We start from the raw sequence: 25,768 nt of genomic DNA on the forward strand, positions 1-25,768 counted from the left end.
TGAGGAAGTAGGAGGAAGGGCTGGCTGTAATGAACACTGTCACTGCTGTTGTCGGACACAGGGACTAGAGTAAGGCAGTTCGAAACCCACCAAAACCGCCAGGAACTGAGAGCAGCTGATTGAGGCGGCAGGCAAAACCAGAGAGAGACTTAAGGGCGGATACTGCATCAGACTTGCAAAGCCCCCGAAATGGACTTTGCTTAACAGCTTAGAGGCTATAAAAGCACAAAAAAAATGAAGGCAGGAGAGCAAAGGCAGCAGAAGAGGGAGCATCCTGACCCAGCAATGTGGAGAAAACAGCACAAGAACCTGAGAAACAGCTCGAGACCTCGGCTCTCCTGAAGCAGCGCACAGCATTGATAAATCCCACTGTCTGTCTCTCTGCTTGCTTGCTGCCCATCTTCAGCAACCTCAGCCATACCCTGCAGCCTCCATCAGTAAAGGCGCAGCTCAGGTGTGTGGTGTCACGGATTGTCACACTGGCTGGGCTGGAAAGTCTTGCTGTGAGGTGGAAAAAATATCCCCTCTCCGGCGGAGGGGGACCTCACCCACTTGCTTTTGGCACGAAGGGTTGAAGAGGCTGGAAGGGTCCCCCAGATGGCGTGGGGCCAGCATCCCCAGTGGGCAACCCTGGTGGAAGCAGGGCACGGCAGCTTGTCCCATCTCTGCCCAACCCGGCTGGTTTCAGCCCATACGCGAGTGAGCTGGCTCAGTGAGCTGACTTTTGGGGGCGGGGGGGGAGAAAAACAAGGGGCTGTTGCTCATGGGCAATCTTTCTGAGTCCCATCTGCCGTTTGCCCCCGTTGCCCTGCTACACGGTACAGCCAAGCAAGGAGGCAGCCGGTTGTGCCTGTGAGGAGTTTCGTTTCTCTCCGCTGCAAAATAGGAGGAAAGCTGGCTGGCGTATGAGGAAATGAAAACAAAACAAACCCCAATGCATTGCATTATTACTTCCAGAGCTATAATGAAACTAGTCCTGTTTCATCTCAGAACTGGTTTCATTTCTCCTGATTTTTGTCAGTGTGTAGGTGGAGCCTGCAAATACAAAAGCACCAGGGGAAGCTGAAAAAAAAATTACTGCTTCTCCTTGCTACGGGACACTACACAGGTAGGAATTTCTCTTTCCCTTCTTCTAAAAATAATTATTTTTTACTGTTATATTAATTCCTTTTAATAGTTGCATGTGAAGGCAGCATAAGGGTCTAAAGAAAATATGGTTAAACAAGGTTTCCAGTAGTCAGGTCGTTGTTTCCTGGGGTGAGGAAAAATTTAAAAGGCATTCATATTATTTCCTCTTTAAAGGGAGACGACTGAGAGATGGCATTTAAATCAGAACACATTTTTTAAAATATGTGCTGTGTGGGGGCAGTGTTCAGCAACACAGTCTAGCTGGCCGTATTTGTGTGTAGCATCATATGCTTTGCATTGCTTCATTTCTTTTCTGAGAAGACAGCTAGAATTAATAAACCTACAGCCCAGAGACTGCATAGATTACCCAAATATCCTGAAGTCATAGGACATATGTCAGACAGAAGTCTGTGCGATCCCCTGGCTGGACACAGAGTGAATAAAGGCAAGAGCTGTTTGGGTTCAGTGTCGCGCCTTTGCGCTTTGGGTTTGATAGGAGATTTTGACATTATCCCTCAAGATGCAAAGCCAGGATCATTAGAGAAAAATGAGGCAACTCGTCTTCAGGACCTTGAGCAGGTTGGGGCTTCATGCAGGAGTGGTTGTGTAGCGCAGTGCTTCACGTTGTGCAGGAGGGGGGAAGTTGCTGACACACAGGCAGGCAAACATCTAAAGGTAAGGTTCAAGGAAACCAGTATTGTCCCGATGATGGAGGCAGGGACATCTCAGGTGAGGGGGGTTGTTATCAGACTTTCAGTATCATCACGTCATCCAGGTGTCATGTTTCACAGGTGGATTCTGGCCAGTGTCAAAAAGGCAGTTAAAGATTGCAGCTCTTTCCTCCTTCTTTCTTTCTTTCATCCCATGTTGTCAAGGCTCGGCACACAGAGCCATCACTATGCCTGCGGTGCACAGTGAAGGATTGCGCAGACCTATCTAACCTTTTGCAGGTTCAGATGGAGAACAGCCAGGTAGCTGCAGAAATCCATGCATGCTGATCTACTCCATTGCTCACTTTGTTAGCCTGTGTGTCTGTGTGTACATGCTGTGGTCGGCACTGTAGATCTGGCCAAAAACCCTTCTAGGTATGTGGTAAGATATAGCCCTTGCACTAAAACATTTCAAAGTTGTCACTTTTTTTTCAGGTTCCCTAAGTCCCAGTTTCCCAGATGTCACAATTTTGTCTTCCAAGATCTTTCTTTTTGTTTTTGTTTTTTCCTGGTGGCCTTACTGTTTTTGCATTTCATCCTATTTATTACAAGGACACTAAAGCTTGCTGTATAACCTCTTTCTGAATGAAATACATCCACATTTAGGAGGCCATGTGCTAAAACCAGTACATTAATAACTCTGAACACAGCCCAATGAATAATAATAGTGTAAAAGGGATGGAAAATTGTTCCTGGGTAATATTTACATTAAATTAAAAATTTTTAGGAAGTGTTCATTCCACTAAATTGAAAGGCATGTTGAGAATGGGAGAGATAAGATAGAAGAGATTACTGCTAGGAACATTATTATCAGTAAATTAATTCCTATAGCAATAGAAAGTCATAAACTAATCTGGTAGCCAGTGAATGTGGAATGTATGTTTGTTGCAGATAAAGCACTGAGTCCTCATTCAAGGAAGAAAAATCTTAAAAAAGAAAAATCATAGAATGGTTAGAGTTGGAAGATACTTTAAATCATTAATAGAAAGAGAAAAGTTCATGCTGCGATATTAAAGAAAGGGGACATGTGGAGAAAGATGAAGGAACTGTAAAATGAATACTTATAAATAAATTAAAGTAGTTCTGTCATCTTTTATTGCTGGTCAAAATTGAGAAGTTTCCCCATAGCAATTTATTTTTTATTTTGATAAAAGGAGACAGGAATATCTATTAAAAAAAATATATTGCTTTATTAAAAAGAAAGACCGAATAGCAAGTGTGCAATTAATCTTTTTTATAAACTTGTTTTACACATTGAGAGCATAACTTACATTGTATATCCTGCTTTGGCATCTGCTCAAATTAGAAAACCTGTAAACTTAATTCAACCAAAAAATTAAAAGAACGGGAAGTTATTTCAAGCAAAAATGTGTTTTCCCTAATTAATTTTCACAAGTGTTTGAGTTAAACAGATCTTGTTTTTCACAGGGGGAGATTAAAAAAAAATCTAGCTTTGAAAAAATACCATTTGGTTGTTTTTTTCTTTAAATCATTCTCCCTGGAATTCACTTCCCCTGCAAAATTCACTTCCCCTGCAAAATGTCACATCAAAAGCTTCCAGTTTCTTCAATCACCCATCTTATCAATGCTTATAAATACTTAAAGGATGGGTGTCAGGAGGATGGGGCCAGTCTTTTTTCAGTGATGCTCAGTGACAGGACAAGAGGTAATGGGCACAAACTGGAACATAGGACATTCCATCTAAACATGAGGAGGAACTTCTTTACTTTGAGGGTGGCAGAACATGGGAACAGGCTGCCCAGAGAGGTGGTGGAGTCGCCGTCTCTGGAGACATTCAAAACCCACCTGGACATGTTCCTGCGCAACCTGCTCTAGGTGGACCTGCTCTAGCAGGGGGTTGGACTAGATGGTCTCCAGAGGTGCCTTCCAACCCCATATCATCCTGTGATTCTGTGATTCTGTGATAAAGAAAAGCCAAATAAGAAAATAAAGTCTCCTAGTTCTGCCTTTTCTAACGTCATGTCAAGCAAAGTCTGCTTTTTGGAGAGGGCTTTAAGCTATAAAGGGAGGGACTAAGACACCGAGCTTCTAAAAGAGGTGTAACACTTGCTTCTGACAATGTTTCCATTGCAAGAAAGGCAAGTTGGCCGCATAGCAGACTATGGCTTGGTGTGTCCTACTCTCATTGCCAGTGGCCCACCCATGTATTCCTAGAGGAGCAAGGAGGGGTGTCAGCAAAACTGCTACCTTGGACTTCCAGAGGGCAGACTTTGGTCTTTTCAGGAGCCTGTTTGACAAAGTCCCTTGGGAGGCAGTCCTGAAAGGTAAAGAAGCCCAGGAAGGCCAGACATTTTTCAAGAAGGAAGTCTTAAAGGGGCAGGAGCAGGCCATCCCCATGTGCTAAAAAACAAGCTACTGGGGAAAAAGACCAGCCTCACTGAACAGAGAGATATGGTAACAACTCAGGGTAAAAAGGAGAGTTTATGGCCTTTGGAAGAAGGTGTAGGCCACTCAGGAAGACTACAAAGACGTTGTGAATATATGTAGGGAGAAAATTAGAGGGGCCAAAGCCCAACCAGAACCTAACCTGGTTTCAGATGTTAAGGACAATAAAAAAAGTTTCTATAAATACATTAGTAATAAAAGGAGAGCTAAGGAGAATCTCCATTCTTTATTAGATGGGGGCAGCAACATGGTGACAAAGGAGAAGGAAAAGGCTGAAGTACTTAATGCCTCCTTTGCCTCACTCTTTAGTAATAGGACCAGTTGTTCCCTGAGTACCCAGATCCCTGAGCTCATAGACAGGGGCGGGGAGCAGAATGAAGACCCCGTAATCCAAGGGGAAATGTTGAGGGACCTGCTAACAGTATCTTAGCCACTGAGCCACTTTCCATCATTTACCAACAGTCCTGGCAAACTGGGGAGGTCCCAATAGACTGGCAGCTAGCAAATGTGACACCCATCCATAAGAAGGGCTGGAAGTAGAATCTGGGGAACTACAGGCCTGTCAGTCTGACCTCAGTGCCTGGGAAGATTATGGAACAGATCATCCTGAGTGCCATTATGCAGCACATGAAGGACAACCAGGTGATCAGGCCCAGTTGGCATGGGTTGATGAAACGCAGGTCCTGCTTGACTAACCTAATCACTTTCTATGACAAGGTGACCTGCTTGGTGGATGAGAGAAAGGCTATGGATATTGTTTACCCGGATTTTAGAAACCCTTTGACATGGTTTCTTACATCATTCTCCTGGAGAAACTGGCTGCCCATGGCTCGGATGGGAGTACTCTTCTCTGGGTACAAAACTGGCTGGATGGCTGGTCCCAGAGAGTGGTGGTGAATAGAATTAAATCCAGTTGGTGCCCAGTCATGAGTGGTGTCCCCCAGGGCTCGGTATTGGGGTTGGTTCTCTTTAACATCTTTATCAATGATATGGACAAGGGGATCGAGTGCACCCTCAGTAAGTTCGCAGACGACACCAAGTTGGGTGGGAGTGTCGACTTGCTTGAGGGTAGAAAGGCTTTGCAGAGGGATCTGGACAGGTTGGACTGATGGGACAGAGCCAATGGTATGAGGTTCAACAAGGCCAACTGTCAGATCCTGCACGTGGGTAACAACAACCCCATCCAGTGCCACAGGCTTCGGGAAGAGTGACAGGAAGGCTGCCCAGCGGAAAAGGACCTGGGGGTGTTGGTCAACCGCCAGCTGAATATGAGCCAGCAGTGAGCCCAGGTGGCCAAGAAGGCCAACAGCATCCTGGCCTGTATCAGGAATAGTGTGATAAACAGGATTAGGGAAGTGATTGTCCCCCTGTACTCGGCACTGGTGAGGCCCCACCTTGAGTACTGTGTCCAGTTTTCAGCCCCTCACTACAGGAGGGACATTGAGGTACTGGAGTGTGTCCAGAGAAGGGCAAGAAAGCTGGTGAGGGGTGCAAAGCATGTCTTACGAGGAACAGCTGAGAGAACTGGGGTTGTTTAGTCTGGAGAAGGAGGCTGAGGGGAGACCTTATCCCTCTCTAAAACTACCTGAAAGGAGGTTGTAGAGAGGTGGGGGTCGGTCTTTTCTCCGAAGTAATAAGCAATAGGATAAAAGAATGGCCTCAAGTTGCACCAGAGGAGGTTTAGATTGGATATCAGGAAAAATTTCTGCATGAAAAGGGTTATCAAGCATTGGAACAGGCTGCCCAGCAAAGTGTTGGAATCGTTATTCCTGGAGGGGTAGACGTGGTGCTTAGCGACATAGTTTAGTGATGTTTTTTGTCAGAATTAAGTTGATGGTTGGACTCGGTGACCTGAAAGGTCACTTCCAACCTGGAGTCAATTCTATGATTCTAGGATTCCCTCCTTGTGCGGACACACAGCCCTGTACCCCAGACCAAGTGACTGAAGCTAAGCATTCACACAGTCTCCAGCCATGCCCAGCAGCTGCCATATTGACTAAGGTTCTCAAAACCCCTTTCAGCAAAATATTTCATTGAGGAAAACTGGCTTTTCACAAAGCTGGTGTAACTTGTTTCACCCTCTACTCACCTCCCCACCTGCCTCCCAAAAAATATCTTGTTTACCCTGGCAACTTCTTTTTTGAAAACATGAAAAAAGGTAAGAGAGGTAAGGAGAAGAGTTTCAGGTCTAACCTCTGGAGAGCAATTTTAGTGATTTGAAAAGACCTGTGGCACTTAATACATACTGAGAGTTTGCATCAGTAAATAAAAGTGGTGTTTGATTTTCTCTGCTATGATCACTGTTGCAAGCTCAAGTCACTCAGTGTCCCATGTTTGATTTCAGGAGCTGTACGAAAGAGTGGTTAGACCAGACAGTAATCACTCTTCAGTGAGGCACTTACGGACAACCTACGCAGTATGCCAAAAAATCAGCAAGCCATGAACAGTAAGAGTGCAATGCCCAAAATTTCTGAAAGAACCAAACCTACTTTTCCTGCATCACCTTCATTCCAACCATCTTCAGAAGCTTTTGGAATACCTCTCCCACCAGAGTCGGAAGATGAATGTTTTCTGGTGTCACAGAACACGATTCAGGGAAAACCTAACTATGAGCTGAAGAAACAATATTACGGAGAACAGGATGAGGTAAGGCAGATACTAGATGAGGGCATAGATCCTCCCCACTCTTACTCCTGTGTTTCACTTCGTGGCCCAAAATGAATTCCCTTGTCTCTTTGGGTAATCTGCACTTAGGTGTAAGCGGAGGAGTACTTTTGGCATCCGGGCCAAGAAGTCATTTGTGTAACTAGGAAGATAAGTAGCTGCAATTAATCTGCAGGCATAAAAAATGCAGACATAGAAAACAGGACAGCAGCAGCCTAGCAGCCAACGTCACGTGCAATGTGTATCCGTTTCATTTGTAACAATTAGCAATGTTAAACAGAAATCCTAAAATCTGAGATATTTTTTACTTGAGGCTCTGCTACCTTCAACAGAAATACAAAGAAAGGTTAATAAAAACCTGTGTTGAATATTTGACACTGAAACCAGGTTGGTTTTAAGTCTGTGTCATAGTTAATGAAGTTCCTTGAGAACGGTTAGGATTTATTAGCTAGTAAACATCATAATGAAGATAGTGGGGAGGAGTTACCAATAAGGTTTTAAAATACCTGCCTCCAGTAATATGTGCTGTCTTTCTCATCTTGAAAGTAAAATCTGCTCTATTTGATTACATCTGATTGATAGACATATTTTCAGAGGTGATTTTCTTAGACAAAATTTATGATGGGAAACTTCAATTTTTATTTTCAAAAAATCGGGTATGAATGTGTGTTCTCAAAATTGAATTTCTAAATGCAGCAATCAGACTGGAATGTGGAAAGAGGAAATGGGAGAAGAGACCAAGCTGATCTTTATACACTTTAGTTGGGCATATATAACAGTTTTGAAGGGCTGGAAAGTAGTAGGTTTGTGTATTAGAACCGTAAAGTGACAATAATCAGTCATTTAAAGCAAATCACTCATACTCATTCCTTACCCTAGCCTAAAATGAGGCAAAGAAAGGAGAGCCATGATGATCTAAAAGATTTTAGCCACCTCTTAAGGACACTATAGCAGAACACTTCTGGTGTCTTTGCACAAACTGAATCTTCAAACTTCAAAACAAAGATTTAATAAGGTGTTCTGCACTAAATTCTCTTACTATGGGGACTAGTCTTCATTTGCATACACATACTTCAGTACATCTGTAGATGAGTGGAAGAAAGTGGCAGTTATTAAAAAGAATAAATTAACAAAGCACACTTAGTAATGAGGTCTCCTTTTATTCTTTACTTTCTCAGGAGAGCTTACAAAGTTTGGTAGTTTCACTAAGGATGGTTACCAAGCCAACCTAAACTGATTTTGTCCAATTTACAGACATCTGTATATAATATGGAGGTGCAAGGATGCACAGTGATGTGAGGTACAGCTTGATGCCAGTACATAAAGTTTACTAGAGAATGATGAGCTGGAAAAGGTGCCTAAAAGGTTGTTGGGGTTTTTTTGTGGAAACAACTTATTTGAAGATTATGGAAAATTCATTGTAAGTTTAACTCCAGCAGGCAGAAGAACATGCCTTGTACAATCAGTATGAGGAAAAGATCCGACCCTGCATTGATCTCATCGACAGCCTGAGAGCTCTCGGAATAGAAAAAGACCTGGCTTTGCCTGCGATTGCAGTGATTGGAGACCAGAGCTCTGGGAAAAGCTCTGTCCTAGAAGCCCTGTCTGGTATTGCTCTTCCTAGGGGCAATGGTAAGAATTCACTTTCTCAGGTTTTCAGTTGAATTTAACTTTGACGAGATGGAAGGTTTCTTTTCTCCTTTATCCTCTCCTCTCCTCTCCTCTCCTCTCCTCTCTTCTCCTCTCCTCTCCTCTCCTCTCCTCTCCTCTCCTCTCCTCTCCTCTCCTCTCCTCTCCTCTCCTTTCGGTTGAGGAGTGAATAACTCCATGACTGAGAATATATCTAGATTTTGAGGCTCCAGGGGCCTTCTTTGCTCTGGTTTCTGGTAGAAGGAATGGATGTCCAGGTGGGGCACTGCAGGGTAACTCCAACAAGGCACATGTTCTGGGTGGTCAAGAGACGAAGAGTAAGAAGAGTATAGTGTGGCATACTTGTCCCAAACTGTGGCCAGACTGAAACGTACCATCAGCTGACTGTGCATTTCCCAGCAAAAAGTAGTGCAGCAGATATCTGTTTCACATGGAATACTAGGTTTGAAATTTGCTTTTGGAGTTGGTTTGCATTTTTCTAACAGGATTTTCTTACAGATACCCTTTTTGGCAAAAAATGTATAAAGATCTTTACTTACAAACGTGTGCCTTGGATGTTATTTAAGTCAGAGAAGATTGTTGGAAGACTTTGAAGCTCGAAAAGATTCACTTCCCAGCTCTGTATATGTGTGTGTGTGTGTATATACACACATTTAAGTTCTGCAAGTTCTGTATGAGTTGACGATAGCATCTAGTCTTTCAGGCTGGACGTGAGGAAAAGATTTTCATTGGATGTGGGTGCAGCACTGGAACAGGTCACCCAGAGAGGTGCAAATCTCCAATCCTTGGAGGTTTGCAAGACAAGATGTGGCTGAACAAAGCCGTGGCTGAACAAAGCCATGGCTGGCCTCATCTAGCACCAGTGACAGTCCTACTCTGAGCGGGAAGCCAGAGAACCCTTTGGCAATGTCTCTTGGAACACTTCCTGTATCTCTGTGCAAACTATTAGGCAACCCTGCCTATGCCACGCAGTCCATGGTTGTGTGTCATGCATAACAACTGCTGAGAGAGTTTCCTCTGTCTTTGGAACTGCTGCAGGTATTGTTACTCGATGCCCCTTGGAACTTAAACTGAAAAGAATACCCGCTACCCAGGCATGGAAAGGGAAAATGCGTTACCGCAACACCAGCATAGACCTCCAGGATGCCTCTGAGGTGGAGAAAGCAATAAGAGAAGGTGTGTTGTAACCTATTCCCATCTGATCTAGCTGGCTTGGTCTCCTTTGAATCCTTTCTCCCCTTTTCTTAGGTTGAGCAGTAGTCTCCAGACTAACATAGTAATTGTAGCCGTGAGTAACACCAAGAGCTGAATTCAGAGCAGAAGAAGGTGGAGTTGCATAATATCTCTCAAAAGAGTTGTACCACTTTAGTGGTGAAGATGATCCATGATGTCTGATAAAAGCTCAGGCTGTGTTCTCAGCTGGATGCTGTATGCCTGCTTTGGGGAGGTTGTCTGTCAAATTGTAAATATGCAAAGCCCTAAATGGTTCCTGTCATCGGTCCAAAAGCTCAGGGGAGGCTTGAGGTGTTTGTGCCTGTAAATCTTATGATTTTGGAGAAAGCTGCAAGAAGGCTGAGTGGAGGGCATATAAAGCTTGTACCAAGTAGTGTGACCACAGCCTCCATCATTGCCCTTCCCATGTCGTAGCTTTGCTTTTGTGGTATTTCATGCTGTGTAAGGAAACATTTTTCAGCAGCAAGCACTTCCCCTTAATGTGAAAGTTGGATTGTCATTTCCTCGACTAGCACAGCTCTGCAGCATTGTTATTTGTCCTAATGTTTTTCCATTAGCTTTTCAATACATTATTTGGATATTTTCAATATATCCTTCCAAAACTGGCAAGACAATTGGTATGGATTGATTAAACTAATTACAGAGCTGGAAAATCTCTTATGAGAATGACTATGGGATTTCCTCGCTGTTCTGTGCTGTTCGCAGTTCAGACATTATTGCCTTATAAGATCTGGGACAAATTACTTGATTTCTCAACCTCTCTATCAAAATGTGAATATAGAATAACACGTATTTATTTTTCAAGGCAACCAGGGATTAAATAATGCCTACAAAGTGTCTTGATGTTGAAGAAACATTTCTACAACTTACCAGTATCTTATCCAATCGCTTTCATTGTGGTTTATTTATATGTATTTTGCCTGCATATTTGAGAGTTCATAAGTATATGCTCTGGAAAATACTGCAGTCCAAATTCCAAAAGGACTCCACGTATTGCATAATAATTTCCTTAGATATTTGCATGTTAGTTTTCATGTGTGGCTGGATCTGAAAAAAAAGCCAAGCCTAAAAGAACCATAGCTGGTAGTAGGTATTTTTTGAAATCATTGTGTTCAGCTTTGCTTTGATGCATTATTTGAAGCTTGCATTCATTGCCTTGCTCTTTTCTTCTTGCAGCCCAGAATGTCGTGGCTGGTACTAGAGGTGCCATTAGTGGAGAACTAATTTCCCTAGAAATTTGGTCCCCAGATGTGCCAGATCTGACACTAATTGATCTTCCTGGAATTGCCAGAGTGGCTGTGGGGGATCAGCCAAAAGACATTGGGGAACAGGTAAAAATTGAGTCTCATACGCCAACTTGTGCACAAGGTCACTTCAGTAACCTACCTCATATGTGAGCCTTTGCTGTAGGGCGTTGGAGTTATTATGCTGGACTTCTGAGCCAGCAATAGAGCTACCCTAACAAACACGCCTGTTTTTCAGGCAAGGAATTGCCACAGGAAGGGCGAAGTCCAGGGTCTCCTATCTGCCCTATCATGCAGGAGGGAGCTGCCCACGCTCGCTGTGAAGGAGCCACTCAAGTGCCTTGACACAGGCTACCCATGGCAGCTCGCAGTAACCTGGCTGTATGTACCCTGAATACAGTACTGCCCCTCTGTCCCTTGTATAGACTGCAGTCTGGAATATAGATACATCCCAAAATGAGTTGTCCCTTACCCAGCTCTGTGGCTGTGTTTGTCAAAGGTGAATGGATCTGAGTTCTCCTAAGCATTTCTGGAGCAAGGAGGCAAATTTGCCTTGTTGCAGATTCATTGCTCTGTCATCCCTTACTTACAGAGCACATCAGAATCAGACCCATCCTGGTTTTTCTCATCCCTTAAGGGATCCCAGTAGACCTTTTTAGAAATAAAGAGAATATGTATTAAAGTGGAGGGGATCTTTACTCTTCCTGTCTGCTTTTAGAAGAAATGCCGGGGAACGCAAGTAAAACTCTAGTTGGCCAATGCCATCTTTGAGGGTGATGTACAGGAGCTGGGTGTTTTGTTTGTCCTAAAATACCTTTAAATAGGAACTTGGAGTAGGAGTAGCCCAAAGTAAACTAGACATATCAACAAAAATGAGACAAGATTGGATTCTCTGGGCTTTATTGTCTGGGAGAAGAGTAATTTCATCTTGTAATTAGATAGTGATCTTTCTATTGTATTCAGAAGAAAGCAGCAGGTGTGACATGATCCACATATTTCCATTGTCCCCAGCTGCCTGCATGCTTCAGGGATTGAGGCTATAGGCTAGACATCAGAACTTGTTTTTCTTACATGTGACTATTTACAAAATATCTTTAATATTTCCATAATGGAAGACTATATGCATGAGAAGTTAAGCTTTAGATAGGTTTCACAACAGGCATAATATCAATCTGATCTCACTCATGTTTGGATTAATCTTCACACAGGAAAAGAGGCTGCATTTCCATGTCATCCTTTAACATGTAACACTATCCTCACGTGTGACATTTAATGTCATCCGACAGTATCTCATATTGCTAGAAGTGATCACATCTTACATGCAAGCATCTGATTTCACTGAACTTCATTACTGCCATATTGCATTGCAGATCAAAATGCTCCTTAGAAGAACTATTGGCTGCAAAGAGACACTCAATTTGGTAGTGGTGCCATGTAATGTGGATATTGCAACAACGGAAGCACTGAAAATGGCTCAAGAGGTGGACCCCAGTGGAGAAAGGACACTAGGTGAGAAATTTTTTAAACTACAGGTTGAAGAGAAGTACAAATCTTTTTTTCCATGAAGCTCTGATGTTTTGTATTTCACACCAGATCTGTGAAACTCACTACTAGAAGGGAAAAAAAAAAAAAAAGAAAACAGCCCAAATAAACTATTTACAAAGCTTGAGATGATCCAATAGCTCTAAGAATCCCTCAATTTTCAGTCTTTGCTGGCATTCACATTATGAATGATTGGAAATTGAAAATCTCAGAATTAGTGGCGGGAAAGCTTTGCTGCTGCCTGTTAAGAAAGGTTTGCAAGGCAAAAGGCCAAATGTAGAGAAAGTTTTACAGTGCAAAGCTGAGAGCTTTCTAGGAGGAAGAACACAAAACAAAGACAAGTTGCTTTATAAAACACAGCACAGCACATTCCTGCTGTGGTGGCTGGGTGTCCTACTGCACCTCTCCTACTTTTAACTCCTGTGCTCGGCTAAATTTCTCTTTGGGTAACTTCACAGGGATCCTCACAAAACCCGACCTGGTGGACAGAGGAACCGAAGAGTCTATCATTAAAATACTACAAAACCAAGTTGTTCCCCTCAAAAAAGGTTACATGATTGTGAAGTGTCGTGGACAGCAGGACATCCACAACAAACTGGCCTTGGCTGCTGCAATCCAGCAGGAAAGAAAATTCTTCGAGAGTCACAAATATTTCAGGTACTTCTTGCAGAAAAGACCTAATCAAAAACATAGTAAAGTCACGTCAAAGCTTCCTGTTAACTCACTGAGTTTTAAATTATGGTTAAAAACAGTTATTAATTATATCACTATTTCTCATTGCCCATGTAGTGTTGCATTCCAGTAAGCCAGAAAAATGTTACACGTCAAATAAACTTTTAAAATGTATTTTGTATGCAAGTTCACTATATATTTCTCCTTAAACCTGGGAGAAGCACAATGAACTTAAGAAGTTCAGAATAGTCCCAAAGGATTCAAGTTAAGTATCTGAGCACTTCAAGTCAAGCAGCAAATCAATCATAATAATATAGAGAATGGCAGGTGAAAAGGGTTTTGAATCAGTGTACTTCACACATGCAGAAATAATGCAGCAGCACATTAATCTGCTCTTAGAATTTGCTATTTTCAGCTTATTCTGATTCCCTTTTCTTAGCCAGTAGCAGTAGCTGTCAAACAACTCTTGCATAAAAGCCATGGTACCCCGAGAGTCCTGGGCTGCTGCATCTGTACTAGTACTCCCCAGAGGGCCCTTGTTTTACTCAATTTGTGTAGTAGAACTAGTGAAAAAAGAGCAGAGCATCACTGCTGCTTCCTTGCCCTGCACATGCTGTCTGTCAAAACCACCTTTTCCTCCTTTTTGCAGCATTCTTCTGGAAGAAAAAAGGGCTACTATCCCTCATCTGGCAGAGAAGCTCACAAATGAACTTGTGAGACATATTATTGTAAGTAACAGAGATGCCATACTAAGCTGTTTGTATTAGTTATTGTCTAAAAGTAAGTTCAGCCCTTCAACCTTGGATTCCAAATGATTGCAATTGGTTTGGCATCTTTATATGCACAGATAGTACTTAATTATCCTTCAATTAAATAACAAATTGAAGTAAGAGTTAGAGGTAAAGAAACCCATGCTCTCTCCTCAGATGTGCCTTTAAGATGAAGATTGACAATAGGCAAATAATTTCATCTACTTATGACTCAGAACTCCCACCTTTTCAATGGCAGCCACTGTATTTATTTTTGTTTGTGTAGAGTGTTGATCGGCTGGGTGACAAGTTACTGCTATGAGTTTACTAAAACACGATAATTTCTATTTAGCTGAAAATGTTCAGTGTGTTTAAAATCTCAAGTAAGATCTAATTGTTTAATTATATTACTATGCTAATATAACTATATTGGGCTTTTAATTTTATATACATATATCTGAAGTGATATATAACTTATCCCATTAAGGGAAAATGCTAAAATGCAGGGAATCTCTAAATTCAGTCCTGAAGGAGAAAAAAAATGTATTTGTGTAACTTTACATAAAAAAAGCAGCTAAGCAGCCGTGTTCAATCAGGTATTTATCAGGTATTTATCAGGAATGGAGGTGTCAGTACATTCCCTGCATCACCACCTCCCTGGCACAATCTGCCAGGACATAGTTTTTGGCTCACGGTAAGTGAAATGTTGCCCTAGACTTCAGTTACTCCATCTGCCTTGCAGTGAAACCAGGACAGAGGTCCAGCCTGATATCTCAGGGAGATCTTAGCTCCTGCCTTCTCTCAATGAAGGCCATATTTGTACTTCCATGCTATCCCACTATCACACGTGGTATGCAAGGATGGCGAGCTCTTGGACTCCTAAGAGCAGCAAAGATCATGTGCAGGTGTAGGTCAGTCTTAAAGGGATTTTGTTTTCCTTCCAAAACCATATACGTTCAACCTACCTAAATGTCCTTCTTTATTGTCTACCCCCCCAGAAAACTTTGCCAACGCTAGAGAATCAAATACGTGAGGTGCTTCAAAAAACATTACATGATCTACAAAGGTATAGAAGAGGCACACCCACAACAGAGTCTGAGAGACTGATTTTCCTCACAGATGTAAGTATCAATATTGTTCTGGTTACAGAGCAGAGCGAGCAGGTAAATGTGGGAGAAAAAGAAACCACCTGAAGTTAGCAAACTGTTGGCATGGACCACCAGGAAGCTTGTGGTATCTGTCACTGATATGTTTTGAGAGTAACATACACAAACCTCTGGCAGGAATACATCATATCTGCAAAAATAATGGACCCCGGGAGCTCATGGCCTCTTTAGCTTTTTTTTACCTGTCATTATGTGACAGGAGAACTTAACAACAATTCAGTTGATTGGTGAAAATCAAGCATCTCAGAGAGGGAAAACTTACATTCCTGCCTGCCTGACATTTTGAAGGGTTTCCATTGTTTACAGCATTCAGAAGATCAAATGCATTCTTGTTATCAAAATATGGTTTGCAAGTCTATCTGAGTGCCTCATCTTAGAGAGCTAATCCCCCACAGTAAGCTTTCGGAACACCAGTAGAGGTGTTTATGAAGGCTCATCAGCCTTCAAGGACTTCATACAAGCCTAGTCAATTTCAATTTAGTAAATGGCTCTAAGAGTCCCCAGGAAAACAAAACAAAACAAAAGAGTATTAAGTTTGTTCTCCTTTAGCTGTGCTGGTTTTGAAAGAAAAAAAAACCACAAACAAAAACAAAACCAACAAAATGGAGCAAAGAGCATAAAAGATGTAAGGATGTTTCCAGTGAACCTGCTTTAACATCAAATAGCTGCAGAATTACTTAATGTATGCAAGTTACTCTGAAGAAATGAAACTTCACTACATTGCTTGCTTGTTCTTTATTTCATTACAGTTGATCAAACTCTTCAATCAAGACATCTCTCAGGTAATACGTGGAGAGGAACAGTTGTTTGGAAATGAAATCAGACTTTTTACAAAAATCCGCAGAGAGTTTCGAACGTGGGAAATGATTCTCCTAGAGTGTGCTGCAAAGGGTAAGCATAGAAAACCATCACTTGCATCTGACCTGACATTCCATTCCCTTGCTTTTAAATCATGACACAGCATCATCAAGGGGTTATTTTCAAGAAAGTGTAAAAAAGAAGCTAGGAGCATTCGTCTGTTGTAGTGTTAGGCAAGTTATGCTTTGGTCCTGGGGGACAAACACCCGGCTTGCATTAAATGCTGTCATTACAGAGAGATCAGTGGATGTCTCTCTTCTCCCAGCAAAGCAGTAAGATCAAGACTGTGAACCCTGGCACAGAATTGCTTGGTGGTTCTCTGAGCCATTCTTCTAAATAACAGCAACAAAACCAATACCAACACTAATAATGAATAAAAATAATAACAACAACAATATATTTAAAATATATATTGGTTATAATTCTTGTTATTTCTATTCTTATAATTTATAATTGTTATAATTATAATGATATAATAATTTGTCATTATTTTTATTATCATTAGGAATGTTTTGGAATTTTTTGTCTTTTTTGTTCTACTTTAGCTTTTAGGTTTAAGGTGTGGAGAAAAATTCTGAGTCTGAAATAACCACAACCTTGTAAAGAGCACCCCTTTCTGTGTATCACCCACCTTGCTAATTGCTTAACTGAACTCAGTTGTAAACTGAGGCACAGAGTGACACATGCAGACTGACCTCTGCTGCACACTCAACATCTTTCCCAGCACCTTTTCCACATCTTTCAGAGACCCCATCATTTGCTCGTAGAGATGAAATAGCATCAGCTGCCAGTCAAACAGTAGTTCTTGAAACAAGTTCTTTTAGTCTTTGACGTACATCTATGTCAACGTCACTAGTGTCTCTAAAATTATAGGTCCAGATAGGTGGCAAAGGTGCCATCAGCCAGAGATGAGTATATGTATATATATGCAGTGTATATATATGTGAAGGGAGACCGACATCAGTGTATGTCAATGTCTCTTATGTCCCATCCATGAAGTACCAAGCCAACCAACATGATTTTATAGAGATGAATAAAAGAGTAAGACAATAAAGAGATGGAGAAATAGATGTAAAAACAGCACAAAGAACTAGCAGAAGGATGCAGCTTCTTCAGAGGACGAAGAGCAACTGAGTTGCAGAAGATATGGAAGGCATCACATGGCAGCTGAACCACAGTGCGGAATCCTCTGGGCACTTTCAGGTTATCCCCATTGATTTAACCTAATATGTCTGACTTCACAATAGGATCAGGGTAGCAGCACATGGCAGCTCTCACAACAAAAAACCTCTTGCTGGCAATATGCTACCCCAAAATCATGTGTACATATGCTCACGTGAAGTATTTACACGTGCTGCAGAGTAAATTCACTTACATAGCTTGAAAACTAGAGGTAGCTTTAGGGAGCCCTTCCTCAACAAAGAGCATTGTTATCAGCCACCACTAGGATTTCTGAAGGTACATCCTTGCATGTCAGATGATTCTGCTTAACTTCAGCTTTCTTATGATGAATGAAAGTATTAAAAAATAGCAGATACTTTGAATACTTGAAGCCTTGAACTTTCTGTTGCAAAGGTGATAGATGTTCTTGTTGCCGTGTCACAGCTTTGTACTATCTTAACTGCACAGGTATGTTTTCAGACTCTGAACCAGACACTCCACATCTACTTTTTTTGTTTTCTTTTTTTTTTTTTTTTTTGTTAATATCCAACCATGGACTCATACATCTGAATGTTAGAATTGAATGCATTCATGGCTTGACTTCTACTTCCACATGTGCGCTTGATCCATGATTCACAAATTTGACCCCAGAACAGGGCAATATCAAAACCATTCAAAACACTTAGAAGCACATCTCTGCCTGAATATATAAACCAATTCAAAGCGATATACCTCATTTTAGATAGCAAATTCATATAATGTCAACAAAGAAGTATAGACTGTGATATCTTAAATAAAAATAGCTAGCCAACAGCAGATTCACTGGAATAAGACTGTTTAGTGAGTTTGGGGTTCTGTTTTGTTCTGGGTTTTTTTAAAACTCAGAAGTGACTGGCAATGGCCACTTCTGTGAGGAGAGCAATTCCAAGAAGAACCAGTATTTTTGAGCCCCATCATAATTTCTGGATAGCTTTCTGTCAGTTAGACTCTTATTCCAGTGTGTGAGATGGCTCTTTCACTGAGTGATAATGTGTGTTAGCTCAGTTCTGTAGTAATGGTATTGCTTGAAAGATTGTCTCAGTAGTCATTCTAGTCTTCCTTCTTAAATCTGAAAATTAAAAACTGAGGGATTTAGTAGTAAAGCAATGTTATTTTAATATTACAGTTAAAAAAAGTGTGCCCAGTAAAGCGTGGAAATATGAAGACCAGTATCGTGGACGGGAGTTCCCAGGCTTTACCAATTACAGAACATTTGAGGACATCATAAAGGAGCAAATCATAGAACTGGAGGAACCAGCCATTGAGATATTGAACAATGTGATTGGTATGTCTCGCAGGCTGCATGAGCTGTCTGAGTGTGGGAGACACTAGTGTGCCTGACAATTTTTTTTTCCAGGATAAGCCAACGTTCTCACTGCTGAAGCAAGAGCTCTAGCCAGGATACTTCAGAATGGGGAAGTGAATCTGATTCAAGCTGGGTGCTTGCTTCTTCTCTAGAGCCTCCAATCTCTCCGTGCGGCCTCCAGCATTTGTTAATACTTTTCCCAGTGGCTGGTGGAAGGGAGTTAGAAAGTAACTATAATAAATAACACAGTAAAGTAATTGTATAGTAGAATGCTATGCAATGCTTGGTGCCAGCCGAGCTGCTTGGTATTCCCAAGCCCAGGGAGTGGCTTTCACAAACCTGAACTAGGAACCCAGCTTCTTTGCCAGCTCTTCCCATGACATTGTATGTATTACACACTGTATGTTGGGGCTGGGGGAGAGGGTACATAATTCATCTGGAAAAAAGCACCCAAGCAAAAACTATGTTATAATCCTCACTCTTCTGCGTTTGCCTTAGAAGGCAGCTATGGCATCTGTGCCAGACCCAGTGCTCTGTGTTATATGTGCTAGCCCCTTCTCCTGGGAAGGCTACTCAGAGGGCAAGATGCAGATGTGCTTATATGGCCAAGTGATGATGCATCTGTAATCACAGACGTAAGCACAGAAATTGCTTTTTCAAAAAAAAATATCTCAGTGATGTTCAGACTCTCAGGTAGTAAGTGGTTACAGGAAGTCTTTAATGCTTATACTTTCGGACCTAGAAATCTAAATTCCTACTTTTTATTGGTTTTAAAGGCATAGTGCCTCAGTATAACTGCTCAGCTGTTTCTGGATGAATACAGAAAATGAGTGCTTTTCGCAAGTCTTATATTAACAATAGCTTAAAAACCTCACTTGCTTGCTGACTTTATTTTGTCTGTCTGTTCTTCCCTTAGGCCTCGTTGTTGAGAAATTTGTGGAGCTCACTAAAAGGCATTTTGCTAATTTCCACAATCTAAACAGAGCTGCTAAGGTGAGAGACTACCTATAACCTGAGATAAGACAAGAGTGAGATGCAATGGCAAATACAGCCATGCTTACAATACCTATCCCATTATATTACCCATATGCAAGCATGGAATTTCTTGCAGGCCTACAGTTTTTATAAAATAAGGAAGAGCTTGAAAACAATAGCATGTTTATAATGGCACTAATGAAAGTGTGTTTTGCCTCTTGGTACAACTTTGACAAGGTCTAAAACATAGATTACTCATTCATTCTGGTTACATTCTTGATGCATACAACACAATGCAAAGAAAACCTGGTATGGCTGCCTTGAAGAGCTTATAATCCATTTCAGGTTTAAGTCCTGCAATGGTCTGTAAGCATATGAGTAGCCTCAGAGTGCTAAACAGTGCTTTTCTCTCTCTGAAAGGCAAGGCAGAGTGTTAGCCAGTGCAGCAATCTCATCTTTGATAAAAGGGAGCAGCAGCAGAGAAGCCAAAAATCGTTTAACTGAGAGAGTTAGAAGATGACTGTTCACAATTTGGGGGCTTGCATGTTCTGAGGTAGAGTTAAATGATATGGATGTCACTGAAGACCTTTCCTCAAAAAGAGCTTTGAGGAAGAGATGAGAAGCAATGCTGGACAGCCGGGAAGCAGAGTCCACTCACAGGGTACTGCTTAAAAAGGTAGCTCAAAGGCAAATGTGAGTGAAATAGATGGTTTGCTATTTGACTTGCATGCCCAAACCCTACGGAGCTCCCAGGCCAATGAGACAGCAAACAAATAAGCTATTTCAGCCAAATACAAAGGTGTTTAGGGAAGGTCTTTAGGCATAACATGGTGAGAGGAATAAAGAGGGAGGAAGTTCTGGTAGACACTGAAGATGAGAAAAAGATGTGATGCTTTCTTAGGGATGCTAGGAAAGTATTTCAAGGGAATTTCAGGATGACTGAGGGAACTTTGCAGCCACCACAAACTTTTAGGTGGAAACATCAAAAAGGCCGGAAGGAATTAGATTACTACAATAAAAATCCCAGATAGTGAAGGGTTAGACAGGGTTGGTTTGCTGACAACAAACAGGAGTCTGCAGTATTTTAAAAGGGCAGGAGGGACAATGGAGTTCACATCAGTGCCTACTGTCACTGCCTACTGCGAGGGGAAGACACAAACAAAATGCATGCAAAAACCGAGGACAGGCTGCAGGCTGAACTCATGGCTGGCCCATCAACCTTGTATTTTCCTTCGGGGTCCTAGCACCAGGTTTTGACTCATCTCGCTCGTCTTAAGGAGGGGACAAAACTGCCACAATTTCCTGCTCTTTCACAGCAAGGGAACCAGAATCTAAGACATTACTCCGTGTTCTCAAGAGCTGGTCTGGGATTAGGCAGTGAGGCAGCAAGGACTGCTGAACACTGTGCCCACCTTGCTGTTCCCTGGGGACACTGCTAAGCACCGGCACCTATGCAAAGGAAACAAATGGCTGACAACTTGTTGATTTTTTCTTTCCTAGGTCAGAATTGAAGACATTCGAGACAAACAAGCAGCAGAGGCTGAAAGGCACATCCGGAACCAGTTTAAAATGGAGAGAATCGTATACTGCCAGGATGATGCTTACATAAGTGATTTACGCTCTGTTAAGCAACAAAATGCTACCAAAGCTGGCAATGAGAAAGAGTTTCAGGTTGGAACTGTTTCAAATCAAGAGCCCTCCTTTGTCGAGGAAATGGTTTGTCACACGAAGGCCTATTTCAATGTGAGTTTACAGACTATGATACAACAGCTTTTCTGCACCCTGAATGCTATAGCATATATTCCTCTCCCAGATCTCGCTCTAGTCAATATAAGTCTTTCATGAAATACTACTACTATGCAGGGAATAGTAGCCAGAGGGTGTAAGTGTCTCATCCAGGTACACCCACAGCTTCTATACAAATTAATCGGAGCTTCTGACCAGTGATGAAAATGCCAGGACAAAGCTGGTCTGACAGCCTGTGTCAGCACAGTCACTGGGGAGAAGCAGTTGCCCACAGTGGGGTCTGGTGACTGGAAAAGGCTGTAGGCTGTTAAAATACAACTGGCTCCTAAAACACTAGTTAGCTACCCTCCAGCCTCGCATGGCTCCCTGCTGCGGCTGCCCCTCACTCGGGGAATACAGCATCGGCAAATGAGTCCTCTTCTCGCCCTCCTCCAGCCTTTCATGGAGAAGAGGGTGATTCTCTGCTGTCAACACAGCCCCACTCCAGCACAATGCTCTCTTGCTGGCTTTCCTATGGGTACAAGTGTCGGAGATGAAAGGACAGTGACTTACCAGCATGGAGGTGAGGAGAGGATGGGGAATATTCCTTGGCCCTGTAATTAGATGTTACTGATATTCAGCTGATGGCAAGTCTCCTTCTCCAGCAAAGGAAGCAACAGCCCTAGAATTGCTTTCCCCACCACAAGCTCATCTCATGGTTTTAAAATGATGCTAGTTTCCGCGCGCTTCACAACATTATGTACAGCACTTTGGCATTCGGCACAGCATCTGAGAGCTCAGGTCAGCCTCGAGCCCCTCTGCACATTCCTGCTGGCAGCAGAAAGTGGTGTCAGTGGCTTGCAGTCAGATCCTAAACTAAGGCGGCAGGAGGAGCAATAAGAAAATGTTAAGTTAAAATGGATTCGGCTATTTGATCTGTAGAAATCAGAGTGCACATGCTGTACTGCAGATAGCTCCATAGAAGTTAAGACTCTGAAGACACGTTTTAACAAAGGATCAGGATTTGCTTTTGATCTTTGTTTCATAAAACTCCCTCAGAAAGCAACAAGTTCAATATTAATAATGCAGTAAGGTAAGTAGCAGCTCACCTTGAATTTCAATAGCAAGGTTTTGACAAATTCCTGCAATTAAATATTCAGGCTGATGGAGAGAAAAACATCGGCCTTCAGAGAACAAGGGACAATGGCAGAACTGCATAAGCTCTTCCCTGCCGCCTCACTATATTCTCTGCTATAACATGAAAGCCTTAGATGATAATTACAGATTTTTGTAAATGCCTTAAACACCGTTTTCAACAAAAACAAATGCCAGGGCATCATATCTCCATGTTATTTATGAAAGGCCAAACACACTTTGAATAAGACGGAAGATCTTAAGTGTCCATGTCCTTTGAAAATGCCATTCATGAATCTGTGTCACCTATGACAGAACTGACAAGGTTAAAGGTAGAATTTGGCTCCAGAAAAACTTCCATATTTAAAGCACCTACAGTCCCTCCCACCACGGTCAGTAGTGCTTAGAGAACAAGTAGGCTCAATAAGTGCTTTAGCTGACTCCGCTGGATTATTTGCTATTGACTAGATCTCTGCGAACTAGAAAGAAAAACTAAACATCTAGTCTTAGGTATTTTTCATCTTGAGCTTGGATCCATTCTTGTACACAGAAGATTTGCAGCCACTGAGCTCCAGAGAAACTTCCATATTTAAAGCACCTACAGTCCCTCCCACCACGGTCAGTAGTGCTTAGAGAACAAGTAGGCTCAATAAGTGCTTTAGCTGACTCCGCTGGATTATTTGCTATTGACTAGATCTCTGCGAACTAGAAAGAAAAACTAAACATCTAGTCTTAGGTATTTTTCATCTTGAGCTTGGATCCATTCTTGTACACAGAAGATTTGCAGCCACTGAGCTCCAGAGAAACTTCCATATTTAAAGCACCTACAGTCCCTCCCACCACGGTCAGTAGTGCTTAGAGAACAAGTAGGCTCAATAAGTGCTTTAGCTGACTCCGCTGGATTATTTGCTATTGACTAGATCTCTGCGAACTAGAAAGAAAAACTAAACATCTAGTCTTAGGTATTTTTCATCTTGAGCTTAGATCCATTCTTGTACACAGAAGATTTGCAGCCACTGAGCTCCAGAGATCTAAAGCCAGGTCTTCCCACTGCCATTTTCCAGTCAGACGCCACAAAAAGAAAGGAAGACGGCACCTCTCTCAACTGCAACCAGTCACTCACACCTAAGTGCTCCCTTGGCACCAGCATTGGAGAGGTTTTGAACCTCCCGTCACCCAAGAGCACCAGCTAAGCCCCTAAGCCCTGCAGGTGTCTCTGGGGAAAGGGCCCCACAACCTCTTCCAGGTCAATCTGTTTCAATTTGCATAAATAACTAGAGCAGACAGTGTGACAGGTTAAGCAGAAAATTTTCTCACTGAAATATCAATAGATGTAACATAGGCACAGTGTAGTCTCACTATTGCTGAAGACATTTTTCCCTTAATGCTAAAGCTTACTCCAAAGCTATCTTAGACTTAGACAACCACATCAGAAATGCCACCTAAAGACAGGAATATACCACCTTTGGAAAAAACACTTTGATTTCCTGTTCCATAACAATTGGTGGTGTTCAGAGAAGACAGGTTTGATGCCAGAAATTGTTCACAAGTACTATCCATCAGGTATGTCCTTGTATAACTCTTACCAATGACAGCTGGCAGAGCAAAGCAGGGAACAGCCTGCCTTGGGTTTAGTTCCCCGAGGGAAAAAAAGCCAAAGCTGACATTCCCATAATTCTCAGATCTTTAGGCATAAAGAAGAATAACAACAAACATTTTTTAAATTCCTAGAAGCACTCCCTGAACAGTAACTCAATACAACATTTTAAAACCGTGCTGTCACTTCTTACCACATTATCTATAGCCCTTTCCTTTTTTTGTTCTTTTTGGGACCAAGTCTGCTTTTTTTCCCCCCTCTTGCAGGGAGCAAGTAAACGCCTCTGCAATCAGATACCACTGATCATCCTGTCTTCTGCCGTTTATGACTTCGGGGATAACTTACAGACGACAATGTTGCATCTTTTGCAAGAAAGAGACAAGTTAAGCCACCTCCTTCAGGAGGACAGTGAAGCTGCTAAACATCGGAGCTACCTCAGTCAACGAGTTACTCGTCTCACTAAAGCCTGCCAATACCTGAGAGACTTCACCGTGTCGTAGATTTCTTCATTTTTCAGAAGTGTATTTCTACTCTTGTTTTCTAGCATTATTGGAGAACTTTAATACTAATTTCTAGTGTTCAGTTCTGCTTTATTTTCCATAATTAGTTGTACACAAACACCCATGAAGTGCTCCACCGGGTGAGTTGTGATTAGATAAATGTTATCCCATTTTTTAAACGTTTGCTTTATGAACTCTTTACAATTATTGAAACAATTATTAAAAAGCTAGAGCTCTGAGGGTTGTGTTTTGTCATTGCTGTTTTTTTTTTTTTAATGAGGATGTGGTCTTTCAGCTGTAACACTCACAAACCATAGGAATCAAATTATGTAACTAACTTTCCTAGAGGAAAGTTACTGCACAACCCTAGCCATCCCCCACTCCCCTTTGTGTTTTTGCCTTGCTGTCATTGCTGTCTTTCCTGCTGTCACCTGAAAGATGACTGCACAAGGTGTCACCTCAGTTAAGTTCCAGCCCAGTAGGCAGAGAGGGTGCACGCGGTGGGTGTGAAGCAGTTCCAGCCTAGAGGGAACAGAAAGTTACCTTCATCTGATTGGTACATCCATGGGGTGCTGTTGGATCCCTTTTTCCTTTTTCAATTCCCTGATTTGTCAAGAAAGGCTAAGAGGCTCTCTCTTTTGGATGCCTGGAGCATTGTCTCAAATTTTGGACTGATGGGCAAGTCAACAGATAGCATTCCAAAAGGAATTAAACCAGGATGTTAAACATTAGAAGGGTATCTCGGCACGTGGCTACTGAGGGCAAGAACCATTCCAAAAACTCTTTCATCTCACAGAAGCCAGTTACTATGCAACATTGCACACTGTATTCATGACATCTTTTACATGGAGGAATTATTTTAATGGGAAAAGCTGGGCTTTATGTAGCAAGAGTAATCACAGAATGATATGGGGTTGGAAGGGACCTCTGGAGATTATCTAGTCCAACCCCCCTGCCAGCGCAGGTCCACCTAGAGCAGGCTGCACAGGAACGTGTCCAGGCAGGTTTTGAAAGTCTCCAGTGATGGAGACTCCACCACCTCTCTGGGCAGCCTGTTTCAGTGCTCTGCCACCCTCAAAGTAAAGAAGTTCCTCCTCATGTTTAGATGGAATGTCTTTATGTTCAAATTTGTGCCTGTTACCTCTTGTCCTGTCACTGGGCAGTCAGCTAAAAAAAAAAAAAAAAAAAAAAAAAAGTGCTTGTACCAGTGTGCCATGTGGTAATTTCCACAAAGCTTACAAGAGAAGCCTCCTCTTCAGGCTAGAAACAATGGAAGGTGTTGGACCCTCTGACATGAAACCGCAGCAGC

The 25,768-nt window shown here is 42.1% G+C and overlaps 1 protein-coding gene across 1 annotated transcript; it reads left to right on the top strand.

The window, feature by feature from the left end:
* The first annotated feature begins 211 nt into the window (after nt 1–211).
* Nucleotides 212–24,697, top strand: LOC141479447 (interferon-induced GTP-binding protein Mx-like). Its single transcript, XM_074168632.1, has 14 exons — nt 212–1,108; nt 6,589–6,890; nt 8,345–8,540; nt 9,597–9,734; nt 10,968–11,122; nt 12,406–12,544; nt 13,036–13,234; nt 13,899–13,977; nt 14,997–15,119; nt 15,914–16,055; nt 18,349–18,507; nt 19,445–19,521; nt 21,004–21,246; nt 24,226–24,697. Exons 2-14 carry the CDS (start codon nt 6,663–6,665, stop codon nt 24,457–24,459), a joined length of 2,112 nt encoding a protein of 703 aa, XP_074024733.1. The 5' UTR covers nt 212–1,108; nt 6,589–6,662; the 3' UTR covers nt 24,460–24,697.
* The last annotated feature ends 1,071 nt before the right edge of the window (nt 24,698–25,768 follow it).

Source organism: Numenius arquata, chromosome 1 (genome assembly GCF_964106895.1).
Source record: "Numenius arquata chromosome 1, bNumArq3.hap1.1, whole genome shotgun sequence".
Classification (NCBI taxonomy): Eukaryota; Metazoa; Chordata; class Aves; order Charadriiformes; family Scolopacidae; genus Numenius; species Numenius arquata.

Bases quoted from the DNA above. Each gene is read 5' to 3' on its own strand.
- LOC141479447 (XM_074168632.1), top strand. From the start codon at position 6,663: ATGCCAAAAAATCAGCAAGCCATGAACAGTAAGAGTGCAATGCCCAAA. The intron at 11,123-12,405 runs GTAAAAATTGAG...ATTGCATTGCAG, and splicing joins CAAAAGACATTGGGGAACAG to ATCAAAATGCTCCTTAGAAG. The intron at 13,235-13,898 runs GTACTTCTTGCA...TCCTTTTTGCAG, and splicing joins GAGAGTCACAAATATTTCAG to CATTCTTCTGGAAGAAAAAA.